The 23,929-nt window shown below is 42.4% G+C and overlaps 2 protein-coding genes across 2 annotated transcripts in view; one reads left to right on the forward strand and one right to left on the reverse strand.

The window, feature by feature from the left end:
* Positions 1–5,222, forward strand: part of LOC122334613 (cyclin-dependent kinase-like 2) — an 8,412-nt gene extending 3,190 nt beyond the window's left edge. Inside the window, exons 5-12 of the mRNA XM_043232628.1 lie at positions 183–295; positions 381–520; positions 590–678; positions 1,551–1,674; positions 1,753–1,913; positions 3,267–3,330; positions 3,664–3,787; positions 4,909–5,222. Coding sequence (XP_043088563.1) covers positions 183–295; positions 381–520; positions 590–678; positions 1,551–1,674; positions 1,753–1,913; positions 3,267–3,330; positions 3,664–3,787; positions 4,909–4,994 — 901 coding nt within the window. The 3' untranslated portion in view covers positions 4,995–5,222. The remainder of the gene's footprint in view (positions 1–182; positions 296–380; positions 521–589; positions 679–1,550; positions 1,675–1,752; positions 1,914–3,266; positions 3,331–3,663; positions 3,788–4,908) is intronic.
* A 391-nt stretch (positions 5,223–5,613) lies between these two features.
* On the reverse strand, positions 5,614–23,319 carry LOC122334630 (sodium/hydrogen exchanger 9B2). Its single transcript, XM_043232651.1, has 13 exons — positions 23,301–23,319; positions 22,845–22,924; positions 22,471–22,560; positions 20,996–21,166; positions 20,633–20,775; positions 8,514–8,641; positions 8,248–8,423; positions 7,800–7,906; positions 7,496–7,645; positions 7,308–7,416; positions 6,994–7,130; positions 6,738–6,918; positions 5,614–5,784 (listed from the first exon to the last, which is right to left on the reverse strand). Exons 2-13 carry the CDS (start codon positions 22,882–22,884, stop codon positions 5,732–5,734), a joined length of 1,485 nt encoding a protein of 494 aa, XP_043088586.1. The 5' UTR covers positions 22,885–22,924; positions 23,301–23,319; the 3' UTR covers positions 5,614–5,731.
* Between the last annotated feature and the right edge of the window lie 610 nt (positions 23,320–23,929).

Below are 23,929 nucleotides of genomic sequence, written 5' to 3' on the forward strand. Positions count from 1 at the left end.
GCTGGATTAGTTTCATCTTTTGTCTTCTCCAGATGTTAACTGATGGACCGGAGCGCTGTGGATTATTCTGATGTTTTTATCAGCTGTTTGGACTCTCGTTCTGATGGCACCCATTCACATCCATTGCGGAGACACATTTCTCCAGATCTGAAGAAACAATGACCCTTGTGTGTGTGTTTCAGGGCGGTGGATGTGTGGGCCATCGGGTGTCTGTTCTTCGAGATGTTAACGGGTGAGCCTCTGTTCCCGGGTGACTCTGACATTGACCAGCTGCATCTGGTCATCAGTTGTTTCGGTGAGTTCTGGACTGAGGTGTTTCAGAATATTGCTCTGATATTTCTCTACTAGAGCTAAAGCTGTGGGCTCTGGTCTTGCTCTAGGTCACCTGACCCCTCGGCACCGCGAGGTCTTTTACAGAAACCCGGTGTTTGTGGGAGTGTCTCTTCCAGAGCCGGCGGAGAGAACCTCGCTGGAGAGCCGCTCGCTCAAGCTGTCTGGACTGACTCTGGACCTCTCTCAGGTGAGCGCCGTGTCCCTCACGATCAGTGTGAAGCTGATATGACCTCAAGTGTGTGTTTCTCGTCCTCAGAGATGTTTGCAGATGGATCCAGATAAACGCTCGCAGTGTGAAGAGCTGCTGCTGCATCCGTACTTCACTAGAGACCGCTTCCATCTGCGGTGAGTTCAGACGCTTCATTAGATCCTCTGCTGTACTGACACTGAACCTGAGCCTCACATAAACCACTCCAATCAGTTCATCCTTAGTGTAAATGTACTCAATCGTATCGGTGCATTGATGCACTGCATCGTTAACTTTTATGGCAATTTAAAAAAAGTGACCATCTGATATAAGTTCCTGCCACCAGCGGCAGAGACCTCAAGGGACCGGTGTATTGTGGTCTTGTTCACGAGTGAGGGAAGGATGGAACGAGAGATCAGCTTCTGCAGTAAAAAAAGAAGGACTACAGTCTCTCGGCTGGCCTGGGAACACTTATTGTTTTAATAATATGCATCAATGTATAAAGGTCTGCTTTTATTTGTTTGATACATTGTGCTTACAAAGAATCTGTGTATTTTGCCACCCCTACTAGATATGCTATACTTTTAATATTTAGAAAGAGATCAATAATTAGAGTTCAGTAACTTGTACTTAATAGATCTAGCCTCTCTGAAGTGAATATGACATAACACTGCAAAACTGTCTGAACTATCTTGAAATCCATAGCTTCATATTGCATTGAATGGCCTTGTGTTGAATAGAATTGAAATTAAAGTTATAAAGTAGTGCAATCCAAATTTCAATGCATTCAACATAACCTCTAATTGACATATTGTGCTTCTGTATTTATTCTTTTCTCCTATTATTTTATGGTGTTGACTACGTGACTTACTGCGCATAGTGTATGTGACCAATAAAACTTTTAAAGAAAATTTAGATTTAAAGAAAATACAGACAAAAGAAATACAATCAAATCCATTTGAGCTGGTCTGAGACGGATAGATCTGGACACACAGCAGATATAATGACTGTCAGACGTCTTTATTATTAGCTTTCAGCAAGAACTGGCCAGTAAGACACACAAGGACCTGAAGGAAAACAGCAGACGCACTAAAAGCTCCAGGAGAGAGAAGGAGAAGCTGGAGATCCTGAGGTCAGCTCCTGAAAGTGTACAGGTGAGGAACACACACACACACCCGTGAGTCACAGTCAACATGAGAAGTGATCTGTGTGTGTGTGTGTGTGTGTGTCAGGACTCAAACCTTCGGTTCAGTGAGTTCAGGCCATCTGACGGCGAGGACAGTGACTTCACCGCCAGGCTCCGCCCAGATGACACAGAGCCAATCAGTGATCCTATGAGTCAAGCAGGAATCCTGCCCATCTCCACTGATTCGCCGGCCACACACAGCCTCAGGTGACGCTCCCATCATGCACTGCAGCACTAAACATAGTGAGATTTACTAAACAGCTTAAGAATAAGAATACTAAGAATACTAATAATTGATATAATAATGACCAGAAGAATGTACAGAGAGCGGCACTAATTACTGCCTGCTTTAAAGGTACATAACACACAAAGTTAAATCTTCAGTACCTATAGAGTAGTACTGCATCTACTGCACCTTTATATCTCTACAAAGTCTCTATTTTTATCATATTTATAAAAGAACTATACAGCCTTATGATTCTCTCGGAAAAAAGCACTCCTGGAGGCGTGTCGTGTGGGCGGAGCTAAAGAGCCCCGCTCAGCAACAATACACAGACATCTGATGCTGTTTCCCTTATCTTCTGCAGATCTGAATCCTGACCGGGTCTTTATAGCTGAGACCGCTAAGGCTAAACAATAAGGCTACATCACTAAAACACTATAAATCCTTTACACAACCTACTTTCAAAATTGAACTGGAGGTTAAGTTCTGGTCGTCCGGTCAGAGGAGAACTAGCTCAAATGAACCTGGGTTCTAACAAGGTTTTTTTTCTCCATTCTTTATGGATGGGGTTCTGGTTCCTTCTGCTTTTACCCTTCCCCCCAACACATGCTTTTTGGGTGATAAAGGGTTAAAGTTCATTAATTACTCATCTTCGTGTGATTCCAAACCCGTAAGACCTTCGTCTTCAGGACAAAAATATTATTTTTTTCATGGAATCAGAAATACATGGTGAAACAGTCCATGAGACGTCAGTGACAAGCTGAAACGTTAGTAAATCGTATTGTGTGTTTCCTGTAAGACTGGCCTCCCATGAATTTATCATTTAAAGTGAAAGACATACAAATGCATGTTTAATAAGATCGGGTGTAAATATAACTGTGTCCACTTCTTTTCAGCACTAACATATAATTAATCATAGTAAAAGAACCCGCTCCGATCCTATGAACGAGATAACAAGGTAGGAGGCTTCTCTTGCTCTGATTATGGTATGATCAGGAAACGAGAAGCCAGCCGGGTTAAATATAGCCGGGTTTATAGCTAAACATCACTTAGTTATTCCTGACAGTACTGTTTTTAGGCTGAAAGACGCTGGTTCCAGACCATGAGTGAAACATTGATCTCTGAATGTCTTCTGGTCACATGATGAATTCAGAGCGGCTGATTGGATCATGTGTAGATGACAGAAAAATGCTTTTAGCCTTTCTGTAGCTTTCTGTGAGTTTATGAATGAGAAGATAGTTGATATACTTAACAATAGATAAAGTATGCTCATATTAATACTTTTTATTAACTTTAAAGTATGTATTATTTGTTGATTTGTTTGTGCTTGTTTAAAGGTCGTTTGATAAGATGAAGAAGCAAATGAATGTGTTTCCACTTCCAGCACAACAGATCCTCACAGTGAGTGTGTGTGTGTGTGTGTGTGTGTGTGTGTGTGTGTGTGTGTGTCTCCCTCTGTGTGTGGGGACACTTAACTTCTAGAGATTATCAGTGAATTGATTCCAGAGACCGTCTCTGCATTTAATAACAAACTGTCCACTCTCTTCATTATACATCCCTGTCAGTGTATTCTTCTACTTTTAACCTGTGTTGTTAAAAGCCTTATATAAATAAAAGTGTTTGATTAATTGATCTGTATGTGAATTTATGTTTAATTATTTATTGTTTGTGTGGTCTGTGTGTTTCTTCTACTGTGTGTGTGTGTGTGTGTGTGTGTGTGTGTGTGGTCTATAGGTGTCGTCAGAGTGCAGCAGGAGTCGATACGAGCGTGGTGCTGCAGGGGTTGCTGGGAAAAAAATGGCAGAGCTGCGTTTCCCTGAGCTCAGAAACACACTGCTGCCTGAGCTGAGAGCAGACGGTGAGAGAGAGAGAGTGTCTGTCTGTGTGTGTGTGTGTATATCTCTGTGTCTGTCTGTGTGTGTGTGTGTGTGTGTGTGTGTGTCTGTCTGTCTGTGTGTGTGTGTGTGTGTGTGTGTATCTCTGTGTATGTGTGTGTGTGTATGTGTGCGGAGGAGGTGCACCATTTTTACCGCTCTTCTCATTATATCCAATCACACATCTGTGTTTCATCAGCTTTTTTATAAGCAGTGGCAGAAACAGCCTTCCTTACACCTGTACACTCTTAATGGGTTCATATCATGTTGCTAAAAAGAACGTTATTTTGTGTATTTGGTGTAATTCAATGTGTTTGTGGTTTAAATAAAAAAATAATTAAAAAATTCCACATACCACAGTCTCTCAGACAAGTCAAGTCACTCAGCGGCCATCTTTGAAACGCCTCTCAGGTGTCCGAGTGCAGCTCATATCTGTTCTTGTAGAGAATCAGTCTCTTTCTAGTCATAGATTCAGGAATCAGTCTGAACACACTCTAATATCTGTGTTCATCTGTTCTGAACAGTGTAGTAAACACAACTTAACACTGATTTCTAGTCCTGTTTTCTTTTAGAAACACAAAGTAGTTTCTCTTTCACAGCGTCTCCAGAACATGGCGCCCGCAGCAACACTACAGACAGAATAATAGCTCCGCCTTCTTTCTTTAAGTAAACATTTGGGCGGAGTTACCCACCATATAAACCCACTCTGTGATGTAGAGAAGTGGGGGCGTGTTTAAACGAGTCGTGGACAAGTCATGACTTTTATAAAGAAGATCTTTGTAACTTTGGGGATCTTATCTATGCATAACAGCTTGTAACACTCCAAAGAGAAAGAAAAACCATCGCATCATATGACCCCTTTAATAATTAATCATAATAGTGTCTTGGATCTTTCCTGAGGATTAGATTTTTCTCCTTTAAAAACTTTCTCTTATAAAGGTTTTCATTACTTTTTTTCAAGATTTTTTTCCTCTCTTCTGAAACCAACCTTGGTTAACAGGTACCAATCTTAGGCCATAGAAAATATCATTAACCTAATATAAAAAATAATGTGTGTGTTTGTGTGTGTGAATAATCTCGTTTGTGAAATCTGTTTTTTTTACAGGAAGACCAAGAGGAAATAAAGAGCAAAAAAACAACAGAATTCCGTCTATAACAGCACCTGACCTGCAGTCTGACCCCAGCACATAAAACACACACACACACACACACACACACACACTGTCTAAACACGTGAAGAGTGTGTAACAGTGTAAATATGCTCTTGTTTTGTTTTAATGAATTGATTTGATCATAATGAGAGTGTTTCAGTTGTGTTTTGTTCTTTTATCTTGGACTCACTGAGACGTGAAGATCAGTCCTGAAGGTCAAAAACAACTGCAAATATACTTCAATAAACTTTCAACTGATTCAAACTTTGATCTGCTCATCATTGAGTCTCTCAAACTGTATCTCAAGAAGGAACTGAAGTGTGTTTGTGTTGATGCTCATGTCAGGTCACTTTTTTTGTTTTAGGCAGTTCTCAACAATATTCATGAAAATGCACTTGGTATTTGTATTGGTATTTTTTGCTGGATGTAAACAGTTGCTAAAGGCTGATAAGTTTAAGTTATTGTTAAAAAATACAGGACATAGCTTTGATTTCAAGTAATTGCGTTCATATCTGTCTTTAGCTGAAAGGACTAAAATCAGACAGAGCTGCAGGACTCCAGTGTTTTATTAAAGCATCAATACATAAGCCTAATGACTTATTTTCATATTTTACTGACCAATGGATTGTTCTTTAAAACCTCAAACATGACTACAGACAGACAGACAGAAAGTGCTTTATTGTACAGAATGTCAGATACAGGCAGAGCAGGATTAATGAAGCTCAGTCAAGTGTAGATCAAGGGTCTGGGTGAAGGACACCCGAGGCATGTTAAGATTCAGAGTTTAGACTCCAGACCGTCTGCGTGACTGCTCTCACTCTCGCTCTCATCTATAACAGACAACAAGCCATTGATCATTACTGCTGTAAACACACACACACACACACACACACACACATCCTTCGGCTACTTCAGAGCATGACGATACACAGAGGTGCACCAGCAGCACGTTTCACAGATAATTATACCCACATACTTTGAGAGTGCATTATATTTCCATTAATTAAACACTTTTTTATTTATACAACACTTAATAACACAGATTGTATGAAAGCACTGAACAGTATAAAGTAGAAGAATAGAGTAATAGCGATGTATAATGACGAGACTGACACTTAATCTTTTTATTAAATGCAGAGACTGTCTTTTTAATCAAATCAAAGATAATCCCTAGAAGTTAAGTGTCCCCAACTAAGCAAACCAGAGGAACCAAAACCCCATCCATACAGAATGGAGAAAAAAAACCTTGGGAGAAACTTAATTTACAGTTCAATTTTAAACACTTGTCATTTGACAAAGAAGCTTCATACTAGGGCTACTGCTCCTGCAAAACCCAAATGTTGGTCAGTTTTTACCTTTCCAATCATATTTAACAGGCCCTTTTAAATTAGCATTTTTAAATAACCCAAGTCACTATCAGGTTTCTTGAATATGTTTGACGTTTTATTAAAGCAGACATAAGAGCTTCATAAAGGGCTACTGCTCTGACAAAAGTCTTATCCCAAACAGCAACATAGTGTTGGCTCAGAACCGGCCCACATCTGGCCTGTGTGAAATTTATCTGGGCCAGATGTAAACCGGATCAGAGCCAACAGTGCTTGCTTTCTGAGATAAACCGTTAAACTTCAAATACCCAGGCGATTATTGCTCCATCAGCCCAATTTGCTATGACTTGTCTCAGACCTGCTTTTGTATTCAAGTGGACATTTATAACAGGACTAGTGCTTAATACTTAAAGATTCATGAAACAGCAGACGTGTAGCATGTGCTGTGTGTTTCTCACCGAGTGTGTGTGTGTCTTGCTGCAGTAGTTTGGGTCCAGTGAGTCCGATGGCAAGCGCTCCGATCGGTGCCGTGATGAGAATAGCCAGAACTGCCACAGTCAGAACATCCATCCCATAATTCTCTAGCTGCTCATCTCCAGCACTGCGAGCCATGTCCAGCGCAGTGGAGCCGATAGCCGCCACACACACACACACACACACACACAATAGTGATGTCATTTTCTGCTAAACTGAGGATTTTTTTTCAAGACTCACTTGCACTGTGGCTTTGGGCATCCAGGCCAGAGCTATAAAGATCTTCTCCTTCATACTGAAGCCAGCAAACAGAACCATACAGAACGTCACCAAAACACGGACCAGCAAACCCACACACAGAGTGGAGATACCCAAACCTACACACACACACACACACATACAAAACACATACAAACTTTTTTTGTAATCTACAGCTTTTCCAAATCAGTAAAACCACTTGAATTGTTTGACGCAGACAAAAAAACTGGCATCCTAAACACTGTTGGAGTTGGAAAGTAAAAACGGAAGGGTTTCTGTGAGATTCTGGGACAGACCAACAGTATAAGCGCTGAGCGAAGAGATGTTGATTTCTGCTCCGATCAGACCAAACAAAAGCGGCTGAAAGATGTCCCAGAACCGGCCCACCACTGCTGCCACTGGAGCCTGGACACACAACCGTAATGAGACAATCACGTGGAGTCAGGCACTGCATCGTGGAGAAGCTGTGGAGAAGTTCTGTCACCTTTTGTTCTGCCCAGCTGAGTCCAGCGATGAAGGCCAGCACGAGTGTGCAGAGACCACCAGCACCACCCAGACCCGCCGCCAGAGACCCAAACACACTGAAGATGGACAGAGCCAAGAGCAGACAGCAGCGCCGCAGAACCACGTCTGACTACACACACACAAAGAGACAGACACACACACACACACACACTTTGTCTTTTGTTCAAAAAATTATTAACAATATCAGACATTTAAGCTCAGGAAATTTCTAAAAGTGACAAGAAATTAGATATTATATAGTAAACTGAATGTGTGTGTGTTACCTGATCCTCGCTGGGTAAAAAATGGAGCAGAAATCCCATAATTCCTCCTGCTAGAACTCCTGCCAGTACCTCCAGAACTCCTTTACCCACATTCATCCATGTGGACCCTTCACATCACATGAAGCTTTTAATAAAATGTGTGTGTGTGCACATTTTTGTGACAAATCAGGACATGAATGTGTATAATAACACATGTAGGGCACATGTATTACGTGCAAAAGGGCACATGTAGGAGAAGGTAACTTATAAGGATATTACCTCATGTTACCACCTTTTAAAACTTATAAATCATACTGAGTGAGTTTTGTTGAAACTCTAAAAATGTCAGTAGGTTCCTGTACAGAGTAGTTTCAGGTATAACACATACAGTTTGTACAGTATAAAAGCCATCATGCCTATGGGATGTCCCCACTTTTCACAAAAACAAACGTGTGTGTCTGTGTGATACCGGTTCCGAAGGCAATGCCCAGGCTTGTGGTGAAGCCGGTGATGGCGAGGATGTCGTCGAAGCTCCCAGCAGCCATCAGGAGCGTGGGAACTCCTTTCTGTACACCAAATCCTTCGGCCTGCAGGAGCAGCATGGACGGAACCACCACGGCTGGAGAAACTGCAGCCAGAACAAAACTACACACAATATTCTCTGGTTAGACCCTTCACTCTTTCTGGCCTCTGACCCACGAAAACTGACAGACGACAAACACTGAGCGGTGTTACCCGAGCATGAAGCTCCAGATCCAGGGCAAACCCAGCAGAAAATGAGCCACTACAGCCACTGTACATGTCTCTGTAAGACACGGGCCAACAGCAACCCTCAAACACACCGCTTTCAGACGCTTCAGGGACTGGAACACACACATTTGAGTTTATTAGTAACATCCATAATAGTAGTTACTATTTGTTAACAAATAATTATAATAACTTGAATAGTTTGAAAAAAAAAACAATTTGAAATGCAGCAGAGCAGGATAAAATCACTGATAATAAATAGAAACAAAAGCACTAAATAAATTAGCTGGTTACTAATACTAACTAACTCCAAACCCGTAAAAACCCCAAACCCCAAAGCTACAAGATACTTTTTGTACAGAAAGAAAACAATAATAATGACTTTACTCAAAGATTTGGCACCGTAACATCACAGTAGCGCCATTTTGGACGGAACCCATCCCTACAGAAAGCATTCTCATAGCTTCATATTACAGTTGAACCACTGATAGCAGATGGAGAATTCAGACATCTTTTATACTTCTTTGCTCCTTGACAGTTGTAATTGTTTGTCAGTCAGTGGGAAAGTCACAAGCCTCTCAGTTTTCATCATCCATCCATCCATCTTTTTCTGTTTATCCGGGGCCGGGTCACGGGGGCAGTAGTCTATGCAGGGAAGCCCAGACTTCCCTCTCCCCAGACACTTCCTCCAGCTCTTCCGGGGGAACATCAAATCATTCTCAGGCCAGCCGAGAGACAAAGTACCCCCAGCGTGTCCTGGCTGTCTTCCCAGTAGCTCTCCTCCTGGTGGGACTTGCCCAGAACAGGGAGGCGTCTGGGAGGCTTTCGGGAAAAGATGTGGAGAAGCAACGGGTTTAATCTGAGCTCCTCCCGAGTGACTGAGCTAGTATAATAAGGGAGCACCCAGCCACCCTGCGGAGGAAATTCATTTTGAGTGCCTGTATCTGGGATCTCATCTTTTTGGTCATAAGCTTTGTGTGTGACCTCATAGTTGAGGTTTGCAGCTTTGCAGCTCAGCTCTTTCCTCACCAAAGACAGGCCAATACATCAACCGCAATACTGCATAAGCTGCACCAATCTGTCTGTTGATCTCTCGTTCCATCCTTCCCTCACTTGTGAACAAGACCCCAAGATACTGAAACTCCTCCACCTGAGGCAACTCTCCACCCACATGAAGTGGTCAAGCCACCATTTTCCATCATTTAGATAATGGACAGGACCATTGACAAAGGGCAGTCATGTGTGCACCAGGAACAAGTCTTGCTTACTTTCGGCAATGCAAACCAAGCTTCTGCTCCAATCATACAGGGACTGGAGAGGGCTGCGGACCCTATAATCCCAAAGCCCCCCACGGGACACCGCGAGGAACTCGGTCGAATGTCTTCTCCAAGGAGGGTATAGAGCTGGTCCAGTGTTCCACAACCAGGACGAAAGCCACATTGTTCCTTCTGGACCGAGGTTCAACTATCGGTTGAATCCTGGAGTTTCCCTGACTTTCCCTGGAGGCTGAGGAGTGTGATCCCCCTTTTCCCCTTTTAACAAAAATATCTTAAATTGTGTCCTGAAGATGGAACCACACGGAGGTGAGTGATTAATGACAAAATGTTAATTCTGTGGTAGAGTAACCCTTTAATATGTTAGTCATTTATTTTTTCTATTAAATATAAGATAAGTATTATTATTTCAATACGTTTAATGTTCTTAAAAGAAATCTTGAAAGTAATTGTGAAGTCCAAAATCAACACAATTTACAGGTTTTTACAGTCGCTGTGACACAGAAGTCCATTTTTTTGGTTAAAAACTCTTCACACAGTTCTCCTATCTTTCAACTTGACAAAACAGTTTATTTTCACATTTAGATTGCATCAAAACACTTCATTAATGCCTTGAATCAACTCATTTTTCAATAACACCAAAAAGGTTTTCACCAAACAACACACTTTATCAATCATGACACAAGAACCTAACATCATCACCACCATCAAACGCTCCACCATCATCATTTGAAAAACTGGTTTTGGGTTATCTGAAGGACTTTACCAACCCTTACTGGACCCCCTGCAGTTTGCCTACAGAGCAAACAGGTCAGTAGATGATGCAATCAATATGGGACTGCATTATGTTCTGCAACACCTAGACAGACCAGGGACTTATGTGAGGATCCTGTTTGTGTACTTCAACACCATCATCCCAAAACTCCTCCACGCCAAATTAACTCAGCTCTCGGTGCCCACCTCCGTCTGTCAGTGGATCAGCAGCTTCCTGACAGACAGACAACAGTTAGTGAGGCTGGGAAAATTCTCATCCAGCACCCGTACAACCAGCACTGGAGCCTCTCAGGGTTGTGTCCTCTCCCCACTGCTCTTCTCCCTCTACACCAATGACTGCACCTCTAAAGACGCCTCTGTCAAACTCCTGAAGTTTGCGGACGACACCACAGTCATCGGCCTCATACAGGACGGTGACGAGTCTGTGTTAGATGAAATATGATTTTCTATGATTTTCTATGATTTAATGTTGACATTAAGTAACTGCATGATGGAAATTTCCAGAGCAGATGTGTGTGCATATCTTCAAGGACTGCTTGTTCTCTCATATCTTAGACTCAGTTCCTGCTTATCGCGTACCAAGGCCGCTTTCTCGCAAGTTTTGGGAAGACAGTCTTAATCTCAGAACTAAACCTTGGATGAGTCACGCTATGATGATATGATGCTCCACTTTGTGACATGGTGTGTTTTCTTATCTTTTCACAATAAAAAGGAGGTTTCCTGGTGGGGCTTTCAGATGCAAACCAAGGCAGACTGGACGGTTTTGCTCTCGCTTGCAACTAAAGACGCCACTTGCAAGCTCTTTGAAAATTGGAAACAAATTGTTGTGTCTTTATTTTAACAAAAGTGACTTCGGCAGGAAAGAACCTTAAAGGGGCATCCAGACCCAACAGTCTGCTTACAGACAGGAGGTCAAAGAGCTGGCTGAATGGTGCAGTCTAAACAACTTGGAGCTCAACATGCTCAAAAGAGTGAAGATGATAGTGGACTTCAGGAGGAACCCCCCTGCACTCCTCCCACTCACCATCATGAACAGCACTGTGGTAACAGTGGAGTCATTCAGATTCCTGGGCACCACCATCTCCCAGGACCTGAAGTGGGACACTCATGTTGACTGAGGTGAGGAAGTTCAACCTGCCACAGGAACTGCCAAAACAGTTCTACTCGGCCATCATAGAATCCATCCTTTGTAACATCCTTTGTATAACTGTCTGGTTCAGCTCAGCTACCAATTCTGGCCTCAGACAACTACAGAGGGTAGTCAGGACTGCTGAGAGAATCACTGATACAACCCTCCCCACTCTCCAAGAACTGTACCTTTCCAGGGCTGAGAAAATCACTCTGGACCCCTCACATCCAGCACACTCCATCTTTGAACTGTTGCCGTCTGGTCGACACTACAGAGCACTAAGTACCAGGACAGCCAGACACAGGAACAGTTTCTTCCAAAATCCAAGATGGCGGCAGTAGCATGCAGCGGCCACTCCGGAACCAAAATGGTGTTTTTTGTTTGTTTGAGACAAAATTTTGTATGTTTCAGCCGAAATTTCGTAGTGCATGGACACCAACGACAGTTGTGTCCACGCATATGACCACCAGACTCTGGAACTGCTCAGAAACCATACACTAAATAAACTGAGCGACAACGTTACACGTGGACTCCGAGACCTCGGCTTGCTGTGCAGACCAGGTCCTCTGTCCTCCGTGTCTCCTGATGCTGAAGGCCGGGGAAGAGGACGCCGCAAGTGGTGTTCGAGGAAACGGAAGCATGGTAAACGGGCAGGTGTCCGTGCTAGGCTAACCGCTAACCCTAGCCGGCCAGCACTCTCCTCCATCTTTCTGTCCAACGTCCGTTCACTTGACAATAAGAGGGACTACATTCGACTTCACCGAACTACACGGCGTGAGAATAGGGATTGCTGCGTCTTTGTCTTTATGGAAACTTGGCTCAGAGATAGAGTTCCAGACACTGCCATTCAGCTAACCGGGCTAACCGTATTTCGTGCTGACAGAAATGTTGCACTGTGTGGTAAGACTCATGGTGGTGGCGTGTTTGTTTATATCAACACGGAATGGTGTAAGGACTCTGTGCTTATATCCAACTATTGCTCATCGTTAGTGGAGTTTGCTATTGCAGACCCTTTTATCTACCCCAGGAATTCACTACCATGCACATCAAGTCACAGCTACCACCTTCACTTGACCCATTTCAGTTTGCGTATTGTCCAAACTGCTCTATGGACGATGCTATTACCACAACCCTCCATCTCGCCCTCTCACATCTGGACTCAAAAGGAAACTATGTCCGAATGCTGTTCATTGACTTCAGATCAGCATTCAACATTATCATCCCTCAGCAACTTATAGAGAAGCTAAGCCTGCTGGGCCTGAACACCTCTCTCTGCAACTGGATCCTGGACTTTCTGACAGGCAGACCTCAGTCAGTTCGGATCGGGAACAGCATCTCCAGCACCACCACACTGAACACTGGAGCTCCTCAGTGCTGTGTGCTCAGTCTACTGCTGTTCACTTTGCTGATTCACGACTGTGCAGCGATGCACAGCTCCAATCATATAATCAAGTTCGCTGATGACACGACCCGTGGTGGGTCTCATCAGCAAGAACGACAAGTCAGCATACAGAGATGAGGTGCAGCAGCTCACAACTTGGTATAGAGCCAGCAATCTATCTCTGAATGTCGACAAGACAAAGGAAATGATTGTTCACGTCAAAGAGTGAGCAAAGAGTGACCATTCTCCGCTGTCCATCGACAGATCCAAGGTGGAGATCGTCAAGAGCACCAAATTCCTTGGTGTTCATCTGGCGGATAACTTCACCTGATCACTCAACACCAGCTCCATCACCAAGAAAGTCCAGCAGCGCCACTACTTTTTGAGGAGGCTGAGGAAAGCTCATCTCCCTCCACCCATCCTGACTATGTTCTATAGGGGGACCATTGAGAGCGTCCTGTGCAGCTGCATCACTGCCTGGTTTGGGAATTGCACCGTATCTGATTGCAAGACCCTCCAGAGGACAGTGAGGACAGCTGAAAAGATCATTGGCGTCTCTCTGCCCTCTATCACGGACATTTACACCACACACTGCATCCGCAAAGCCCACAATATAGCACAGGACCCCACACATCCCTCACACACATTATTCACCCTCCTGCCATCTGGAAAGAGGTACCGGAGCATTCGGGCCCTCACAACCAGACTGCTGAACAGTTTCTTCCCACAAGCCATTAGACTCTTCAATAACCACACCTGAATAGACTTTCTGTTCCATAAGCATTCTTGCACGTCATATTTATTGCTGTGCACTTCATATTTATTGTTGTTTGTATTTTATGTTTTTGCACTGATTTTGTCTTTGCACTGTTTGCACTAGTTTGCACACTGGGTTTGCACTCTACTCCCCTGCTGTTTGCACTAGTCTGCACACTTTGCACTTTATGTGGCTAAGACACTGTCTTAGCTCAGTATGTGAGTTCTTTTGTATTGTGTATTTTGTTGTAAGTGTAAACTTCATGTAGCTGCAGGTCCTGTAGAATCGTTTCATTTCACTATGTACTGCACAGCTATATGTAGTTGAAATGACAATAAAAAGCCACTTGACTTGACTTCCCCCAGGCAGTCCATGTCATGAACACTTGAGAACACTTATTTATTTAACATACAGATTTGCACATAACACTGCAAGAACATAATTCCTGCTTGCACTTGAATGTTTATAGTATATATTGTATTTTTGCTGTTTTGTACCTTTTATATTTTGTATATTGTATATAATTCTTTTTATTATCTGTCTTGTCTTGTTATCCTGTTGCACTGTAGAGCTTCTGTCACTAAAACAAATTCCTCACATGTGTAAACATACCTGGCAATAAAGTTGATTCTGATTCTGCTTAACAACAGACAGCACTATACAGTGTTTTCTACTGTAGAATTATTTTATAAAACAAGAATGACATTCTCTATCGTTTATAATTGCTTGGATGCTTTGGATAAGGTAAATACTTTACTGCAGTATGTTACATGCTCCATGTTTATATTACATTATACAGCAGTGGTTTTCAATTCTGCTCCTCGGGACCCACTGCTCAGAACACTTTACATGTCTCTCATTAGCTGTGTCCCAATTCAAAGGACGCATTTGAAAACTGATTACATCACAGCAACGCAAAAAAGGCTGTCCCAATTCAAAGACCGCAATCTACAGAGGTAATTTAGAACTTCTAATTCTTCTTCATCAGTTAGGAACCTTGGTGTGCTGTTTGACACCTTGTATTTTTTTCAAGTTGAAAAACATACATTTAAAGTGTAATTTGACCATTAAACTAACAATTCACTTTCTCTATTTGTATCAGGAACACCTGGTGACGCAATCAGGAAATCATGCTAAAACTCTGAGCATCCTTAGACGCCTTTGAATTGGAACACAGCTATTGAGTTCCTGGAGCTCTTTCCTAATGAGCTGATGATCTGAATCAGGTGTGTAAATTAGGGAGACATGCAAAATGTGTATAATACATAACATTTCGTTGGTGTTTGCGTTGAAGTGAAAAAAGAATGAATGTAATTTGACAGATGTGGGCAATGAATGGGTTTTATGCCAAAGCAATGATAAATGATACTCATTTTATCCACAGTCACTGATGCTGAAGACCTCTAAAAGAGACACAAGTAAATGTGTCCTAGCATTAAATTTTTTTTTTTAATTTTGGGTTCAGTTTGCCATGAGTGTTTTTTGGGTTGTGTATCACGTTTTTTTTTACTTATACCCCTGTTTGCTCTGTTTTTTCGATGTTATCTAGTTAATGTAAATAGGTCTCACTACATTAGTAAGACACCTTAAAATCTTTTTAGTTTTCTACCTATGTTTTTTTTTTTTTTTTTTTTACTCTATTACAGACACAAATATAGTTCCCTTTCAAATGCTACACTCAATAGTACTAATGAGAATATCTTTTGTTCGACCGGTTGTTGAAGCATGTGTGTCAAACAAGCCAAAGTTTGGCTCTTATAACCTCGGCCAGGTGACGTCACTTCATTACACGCACCTGGAGGCTATAAATAAGCATGAAACGGAAACATCCTCAGGTCTTTTTTCTTTTGACCGTATTGTGTGCGTGAAAGCAAAGTAAAAAAAAAAAAAGAAAAAACAGAGCTTGTTTAAAATAAAAATTTTCTTACAAAGAAAAAGAAAAGAAAGATCATGTCAGACGATAGGCGTTGACTACCGCCGTGTTATAGGAGAAGACTTGTACAAACTTGTTAAATCATCTAAACTATTAAAAGATTTGCTTCCAGAAGTCATAGATCCTATTTTGACCATTATTAATCATCATTGTCATTATGATATGTTCCCAAAACCTTCAAACTGGCTGTAGTTAAGCCTCTTATTAAGAAACCACATCTTGATCCCAAAGATTTAATAAATTACAGACCAATCTCTAATCTCCCTTTTCTGTCAAAGATACTAGAAAAGGTAGTATCCTCACAACTGTATTCCTTTTTAGAAAAAAATGGTGTCTGCGAGGATTTCCAATCAGGTTTTAGATCGTACCATAGTACTGAGACTGCTCTCATTAGAGTTACTAATGACCTGCTTCTATCATCTGATCGTGGTTTTATCTCGTTATTAGTGCTATTAGATCTTAGCGCAGCATTCGATACTATCCATCACAACATTCTCTTGAAGAGACTAGAAAACTATGTTGCATTAGAGGAAGTGCCTTAGCATGGTTTAAATCATATCTATCTGACCACTATCAGTTTGTAGCATTAAATGAGGAGGTATCATATCAATCACAAGTGAAATATGGAGTTCCTCAAGGCTCAGTGCTAGGACCGTTACTTTTCAACCTGTACATGTTACCTCTGGGAGATATTATCAGGAGTCATGCTGTTAGCTTTCACTGCTATGCTGATGATACTCAGCTCTATATTTCAGCGCAGCCTGGTGATACACACCAAACTGCAGAAATATTAATTCATGCGTTTATGACCTTGAGGTTAGATTATTGTAATGCTTTATTGGGTGGTTGTTCTGCACGCTTGATAAACAAACTTCAGCTAGTCCAAAACACAGCAGCCAGAGTCCTTACTAGAACTAGGAAGTATGATCATATTAGCCCGGTTCTGTCAACACTGCACTGGCTCCCTATCAAACATCAGATAGATTTTAAAATAGAGTTCTATACAGTTTCAACACAGTGACTCTAGGAGCCTTTGGCAGGGACTGAGAAACATCACGGACTATAAAACGCCAACCTCCAGAGTGGAGAGCGCAGATGCTTCTCTGGCAGACGAGATAAACACCTTTTATGCTCGTTTCGAGGCTGCAGCTAATCACGCTAGCGCCGCTAGCGGCATGATGAACAGCACGCATGCCGAGAGAGCCGGAGAGGAAATCGCGTTCACAATTTTGGAGCACAACGTAAGGAGGGCATTCAGGAGAGTGAACACCAGGAAGGCAGCAGGACCTGACGGCATCACAGGTCGGGTTCTGAGAGCCTGTGCTGACCAGCTAGCACCGGTGTTCACTGAGATATTTAATCTCTCCCTGAAACAATCTATAGTCCCCTCGTGTTTCAAAGAGTCCATCATTGTTTCTGTGTTTCCGAAGAAACCTCAACCATCTTGCCTAAATGATTACCGCCCTGTTGCTCTGACGTCTGTAGTGATGAAGTGCTTCGAGAGACTCGACAGAGACTTCATCACCTCAACACTACCGGACACACTGGACCCACTACAGTTTGCTTACCGCCAAAACCGGTCTACGGAGGATGCCATCACACACCTCCTCCACACAACCACAAGCCACCTGGATTTTAGGAAAGGGAACTATGTGAAAATGCTGTTCGTGGACTATAGTTCAGCGTTCAACACCATAGTTCCCTCCACGCTCACCTCGAAGTTGGAGGTCCTGGGACTCAGCCCATCCCTGCGTCACTGGATCACCAACTTCCTAACTGACAGACCACAAGCCGTACGGATGGGAAAACACACCTCATCCTCCCTCACTCTCAGCACTGGAGCCCCTCAGGGTTGTGTTCTGAGCCCCCTGCTGTACTCACTGTACACACATGACTGTGTGGCCAGTACAAACTCCACCACCATCATTAAATTTGCTGACGACACTGTCGTGGTGGGCCTGATCTCCAACAACGATGAGATGGCCTACCTTCAGAAGATCAACAACCTGGAGAGATGGTGTCAGGAGAACAATCTGCTCCTGAACGTCAGCAAAACAAAGGAGTTAATAGTGGACTTCAGCACGAAGCAGGTGCGCTCTTACCATCCCATCAAGATCGACGGGACCCCAGTGGAGAGAGTGGACAGTTTCCGGTACCTGGGTGTTCACATCACGCAGGACCTGTCTTGGTCCTGTCACATCAACACCCTGGTGAAGAAGGCCCGGCAGCGTCTATACCATCTGAGGCGCTTAAGGGACTTCAGACTTCCATCTCAGGTGCTCAGGAACTTTTACACCTGCACCATCGAGAGTGTCCTGACGGGAAACATCACCTCCTGGTTCGGAAACAGCACCATGCAGGACAGGCGAGCCCTTCAGAAGGTGGTGCGGTCAGCTGAGCGCACCATCCGCACTGAGTTCCCTGTGCTGCAGCACATCTACAACAAGCGGTGCTGTACCAGGGCCAGGAAGATCGTGGAAGACCTCAGCCATCTAACCTAACCCAACAATGGACTCTTTTCTCTGCTGCGTTCAGGAAAGCGCTTTCGTTCCCTGAAGGCAAACACAGAGAGAATGAGGAGGAGCTTCTTCCTGCAGGCCATTCGGAGTCTGAACCAGAGAACACCCAGGACCTAATTACCGGGATTCCCATGTTCACCCCTCTTTCCCAGATACTCGCCACTTACTTGGACAATTGCACTAGCCACTTTGCACTGGACATTCACACAGCCACTTTTACATTTTACACTTTATATTTTATATTCTACACTTTATTTACACTTTATTTTTTATACTTTGCACACTTTTTTTATACATATTTTTATACATATTTTTTTATATTTTATATTTATATATATTTAAATTCTGTTTTCTATTTTGATGCTGGACGGTTGTAAAGAACATTTCACTGCATGTCGTACCATGTATGTATGTGTATGTGACAAATAAAATTTGAATTTGAAAAAAAAAAAAAAAAAAATCTCCCTAACTCTGTTCAGGAGGCAGACACACTCTGCCAGTTTAAATCTAGATTAAGGACACATCTTTTTAACTTAGCCTACACATAACACACCAACACACTTTTATTATTCAAATCCGTTAAAAGGATTTTTAGGCTGCATTAATTAGATCAGCTAGAACCGGGAACACTACTCCTAAAATACGATGTACTTGTGACATCGTAAAAAGAATGACATCTACGCTAATATTAGTCTGTTTCTTTCTTAATCTGTTTTCACAGTTTGTATCCAGACTAGATGGTGGATCAGCACACAGAGATTATGTTCATCAGAGACCAGAACACCTAGATGCACTCTGTGGACCGATCACCAGATCCTGATGCACACACACACACAAGTCATTTACACTATCTGACACAGCTGCGTTTAAAATTGAACAGGAAGTTAAGTGTTGGGCGTCCGGTCAGAGGAGAACTGGTCTCAACTGAGTCTGGTTTCTCCCAAGGTTTTTTTTTTTTCTCCATTCTGTATGGATGGGGTTTTGGTTCCTCTGGCTTGCTTTGTTGGGGACACTTAACTTCTAGTGATTTATCGTTGAATTGATTACAGAGACCGTCTCTGCATTTAATAACAAACTGTTCACTCTCGTCATTATACATCCCTGTCATTGTATTCTTGTACTTTATACTGTACAGTGCTTTGATGCAACCTCTGTTGTTAAAAGCGCTATATAAATAAAAATGCTTGATTGATTGAAGAGAGTTGGTGATTTGCAGGCTCTGTCGGTTTCACCATCCTGCCTAGACTTTGCCCCTGGGCTGGACAAAGCTATTTTGCATCCTCACCCTAATTATCTTCCTAAGGTGCCATTCTCGACCGTAAATCCGGTCGTTCTTGAAGCCTTCTGTCCTCCGCCATTTACTACACCGGAGCAGGAGAAACTTCACTTACTGTGTCCAGTACGTGCTCTACAGATTTACGTCCACTGTACTAGCCAGTAGCGCAAGTCAGAGTAGCACTTTATATGCCATGGGGGCTGTAACCGGGGAACGGCTGCCACTAGACAAACTATGTCACATTGGGTGAGGGATGCTATTGCCCTAGCCTACGAGGCGTGTGGCCAAACTTTCACCTCTAGGAATCATGGCCCATTCAACCAGGGGGGTTGCATCTTCAATGGCTTTAGCAAGAGGTGCACCCTTGCAGCAAGTGTGTGATGCGGCAGGATGGTCTTCTCTTCACACATTTGTTAGATTTTATAGTCTGGATGTCCATGCTACTCCAGGCTCACATGTCCTTGAGTCAACATCCTGAGGTCATGTCTAAGACCTTTGATGTTTGTGCACACACACTACACAACACTTGAGGTCCAGACACTTCCAGCATGGCGGCGTTCCCATTAGCACTATTGAGTGCAGCATCGAGTGTAGCTTTTGAAAGGGAATGTCTTGGGTTACTTGACTGTAACCCTGTTCCCTGAAAAAGTGGGAATGAGATGCTGTGCCTCAATGCTGCACTGGATGCGTGACTGGACATCCTTTCAGACAAAAGGTTAACCTGAGGATGTTTCCGTTTCATGCTTATTTATAGCCTCCAGGTGCGTGTAATGAAGTGACGTCACCTGGCCGAGGTTATAAGACTCAAACTTTGGCGTGTTTGACATACATGCTTCAACAACCGGTCGAACAAAACACGTTCTCATTAGCACTATTGAGTGTAGCATCTCGTTCCCGCTTTTCAGGAAACTGGGTTACAGTCAAGTAACCTGAGACGATACTATAATTAGAACTATGTTTTAGTTTTTACATGTATAAGTGACATTTTAGTCCCCTTTTCCCGCAGGGAATGCTTAAAATTTTGGATTTGAAACATGCGCACACACGCACACACACGCACATACAGCAGCGTTGAGTCCCAGCCCGGCTCTGGTGAGAATCACAGCGAGAGACACATTCCTCAGAGCTGCAGACCAGGTCTGATCAATATACACAGCATCTGTGACATACGGCACGTTACGCAAAACTACACCAGCCAGTAGCATCCCTGAAACACACACACACACACACAACATCAAGTTCACAGATATTAAATGCATGAGTTTACATTCACACAAAAACATTTATAAAAAGCATTCATATAGAGCTCTAAAATATATATATATATATATATATATATATATATATATATATATATATATATATATATATATTCAGATGATGGGTTAGTTGTCTTGAATAACTACTGCTGCTTTAGCGTTGTTTACCCAGTAGAGCTGGTACTGGAGGGGTTCTAGGTAATCTGAAGACACTGATGAGTTTCCCTCCACACACGGCTGACAGGAACAGAATCACCAGACCAAAGAGGTTCTGTCCTGGAAGACACAAGTGTCCCGTCACGGCCCAGACCACCCCGAACAGCAGCAGGCCCAGCAGAGCTGAAACACACAGACACACACACGCTCAAAACCACTGTCTCAGTAGAAAGTTTTCATAGCTTACTTTAATTCTCTAGAGATAATTTAACCAATGCACATCAGTAAAATCTATTAACTATACAGTTTTCATTCTTAGTGAGTTCTTGTTCTCATTCTGTTGTTTTTGAAGCTGTCAATCATCAGATCTCTTTCACTCTTTCATCACTGGGCATCATGGGTATTCCACTTTGCTGCTTTGAATCCTGTCTCACTGGTAGGTCTTTCATGGTGGACTGGGGAGGAGAGGTATCCAAACACAACTGGTCACTGGGGTTCCTCAAGGATCGGTTCTTGGACCCTACTCACTGAAACCTATCATACATGCATATATGGCTTCTCTTACCACTGCTACACTGATGACTCTCTTTTCAACCAGATGATCCAATGGTAGCTGCACAGATTTTAGACTGCCATAACAGACACCTCGACATGTATAAAAGATCATCACCTACAGTTCAACCTGGCCAAGACTGAGCTTCTTGTCTTCCCGGCTACTTCAACTCTAAAGCAGGACTTTACTATCAGGTTTTTATATAGGTTCATCTACATCATGTTTAGTCAGAAATCTTGGTATAATCTTTGACCAGATGCAATCTTGCAGGTTTGCATCACGCAACATTAGAAAGATCAGACGCTTTCTAACAGGCCCAGGCCCATGTCATTTTTAAACTGGATGCTCTTCTTCTTCCTGCAAGCACAATAAAACCTCTACAAATCTCAGAATGCAGCAGTGCAACTAGTCTTCAACAAGCCCAAAGAAGCCCGTGTCTATTTATCTGTCACTGGTCCCCGGTTGCAGCTCGTCTCGAGTTCAAAACACTGATATATCAACAAATATTCAATTATACCAAATTTACAAATGAATAATTCTAAACAAATGATAGAATTACAATAAGTATGTCCAACTTTACTCGTATGATATATACTTGAATCTATTATCATCAGCTTTAATCTGATAAATGCAGCTATAAGTCATAAAGATTTTAAGATGGTGTAAACATTAACATCATCAATTTCAGTAAAGCTGCTTTGAAACACAAGTACTGCAAAAAGAGCCATGCAAAACATTTTTGAAGAGAAAAAACACAGTCACACACACACACACACACACACACACACACACACACACACACACACACACACACACACACACACACACACACACACACACACACACACACACACACACACACACACACACACACACACACACACACACACACACACACACACACACACACACACACACACACACACACACACACCTTTAGTAATGACGGAGGCAGTAAAGCCATGTGGTTTGAAGCGGAGCAGTTTACCACAGCAATCCGATGCTTTGGACACTGTTTTCTGACCTGTAAAACACAAACAGTCGTGTGAGTGTTGTGGTAAATAACTACACAGTGAAAGTGTAACTAACAATGTTAACATTTTCAGTAATGCTGATTCAACTTTTGCTAAAAAGAAGTTAAATGTTAAAAAAAAAAACATGTACGTACAGAAAAATACTGTAGAAGTGCTGTTCGTTAGAAGATTATAACAACTAATGTGTAGGAAATTAAACCTTATTTTAAAGTGTTTACAATGTATTTGCATGTACGTGTGTGTGTGTGTGTTTGTTTGTATGTTGGTTACTCACAGGTTTCTGTTGGCTCTGCTGTAAGTCTTTCCTCACCCATTACTTCAGATGTCTGTAAGTGAACTTTGACCCACGTGAACCTGCACACACACGCAGACGCACACACACAGTTTAATCATTAAAGAATGCTGATTCATTTATATATACTTCATAACATCATAATTCTCAAAGTTATTTATCTTGTAAAAAATACATTAAACTGAAATTATTGCATCTTGCATATTATAATTTTGAATGAATGACTGTACTAACTAGCACTGTTAACATGAACTAGACACCTGCTGCTGCAGAAGAAGAAGAATGTTTACTGCTCATCTAACAAACCTATGTTCTTAAAAAAAAATGTTTGTCTTGTCCCCAAAATATGGTGAAGGAGGAGGATAATGCAAAACCCTATAAAGATTTACTGTTTGACAGACAATACAACAAACAGGAGAAAAAGAACATCTGTCTCACCCGCTAAAGAGAAGCAGAAGACTGATTCACACACACACACACACACACACACACACACACACACACACACACACACACCAGTCTCACAGCGTGTGTGTTCATCACATGAGCTCTGCTCATCACAGCGGTCACCGCGCTGAAGGTGTGTGTAACGTCACACGTCACTCACGCTGTTTGTTTTATAGTCCCACTGTTTACATCCGTTTATTCCTGTTTATAGTCTAACTGTCTGTGCCATGAGTGTGATGAACGACATGTGCCCGTGTGTGTGAACACCACCAAACCCACAAACCACTTCCATTTATAGTCACCAGCCTGCCAGGGTGTGTGTGTGTGAGAGAGAGATGATGAAAAGACCATCTTTATACACACACTCTTGCTTGAATCAGACTAAAGCAGAATTACAGTAATTAATAAAAAGGAGAATTAGTTTTGTGTTGCAAATACTTGAAATGTTCTGTTACTGTTTTGACAGAAATGAGTCGTGACACACACACACACACACACACACACACACACACACATTGTCATCTGTGCAGTGTCTGGTGTGTCAGCCGAGCTCCTGTCATCCGGAAAAATGCCACAAGATTCATCTGCTGCATTTTAGTTTGACTTTCAGTAACTGAACA

This window comes from Puntigrus tetrazona, unplaced genomic scaffold (assembly GCF_018831695.1).
Source record: "Puntigrus tetrazona isolate hp1 unplaced genomic scaffold, ASM1883169v1 S000000586, whole genome shotgun sequence".
Classification (NCBI taxonomy): domain Eukaryota; kingdom Metazoa; phylum Chordata; class Actinopteri; order Cypriniformes; family Cyprinidae; genus Puntigrus; species Puntigrus tetrazona.

What these genes read in the sequence shown, in the direction of transcription:
- LOC122334630 (XM_043232651.1), bottom strand. Translation starts at nt 22,884, where the DNA reads ATGGGTGAGGAAAGACTTACAGCAGAGCCAACAGAAACCT. An exon ending in TTTTACCCAGCGAGGATCAG is followed by an intron (nt 7,646 to 7,799) that starts GTAACACACACA and finishes GTGTGTGTGTAG; the next exon opens with TCAGACGTGGTTCTGCGGCG. An exon ending in TGCCCAAAGCCACAGTGCAA is followed by an intron (nt 6,919 to 6,993) that starts GTGAGTCTTGAA and finishes TGTGTGTGTGTG; the next exon opens with GCGGCTATCGGCTCCACTGC.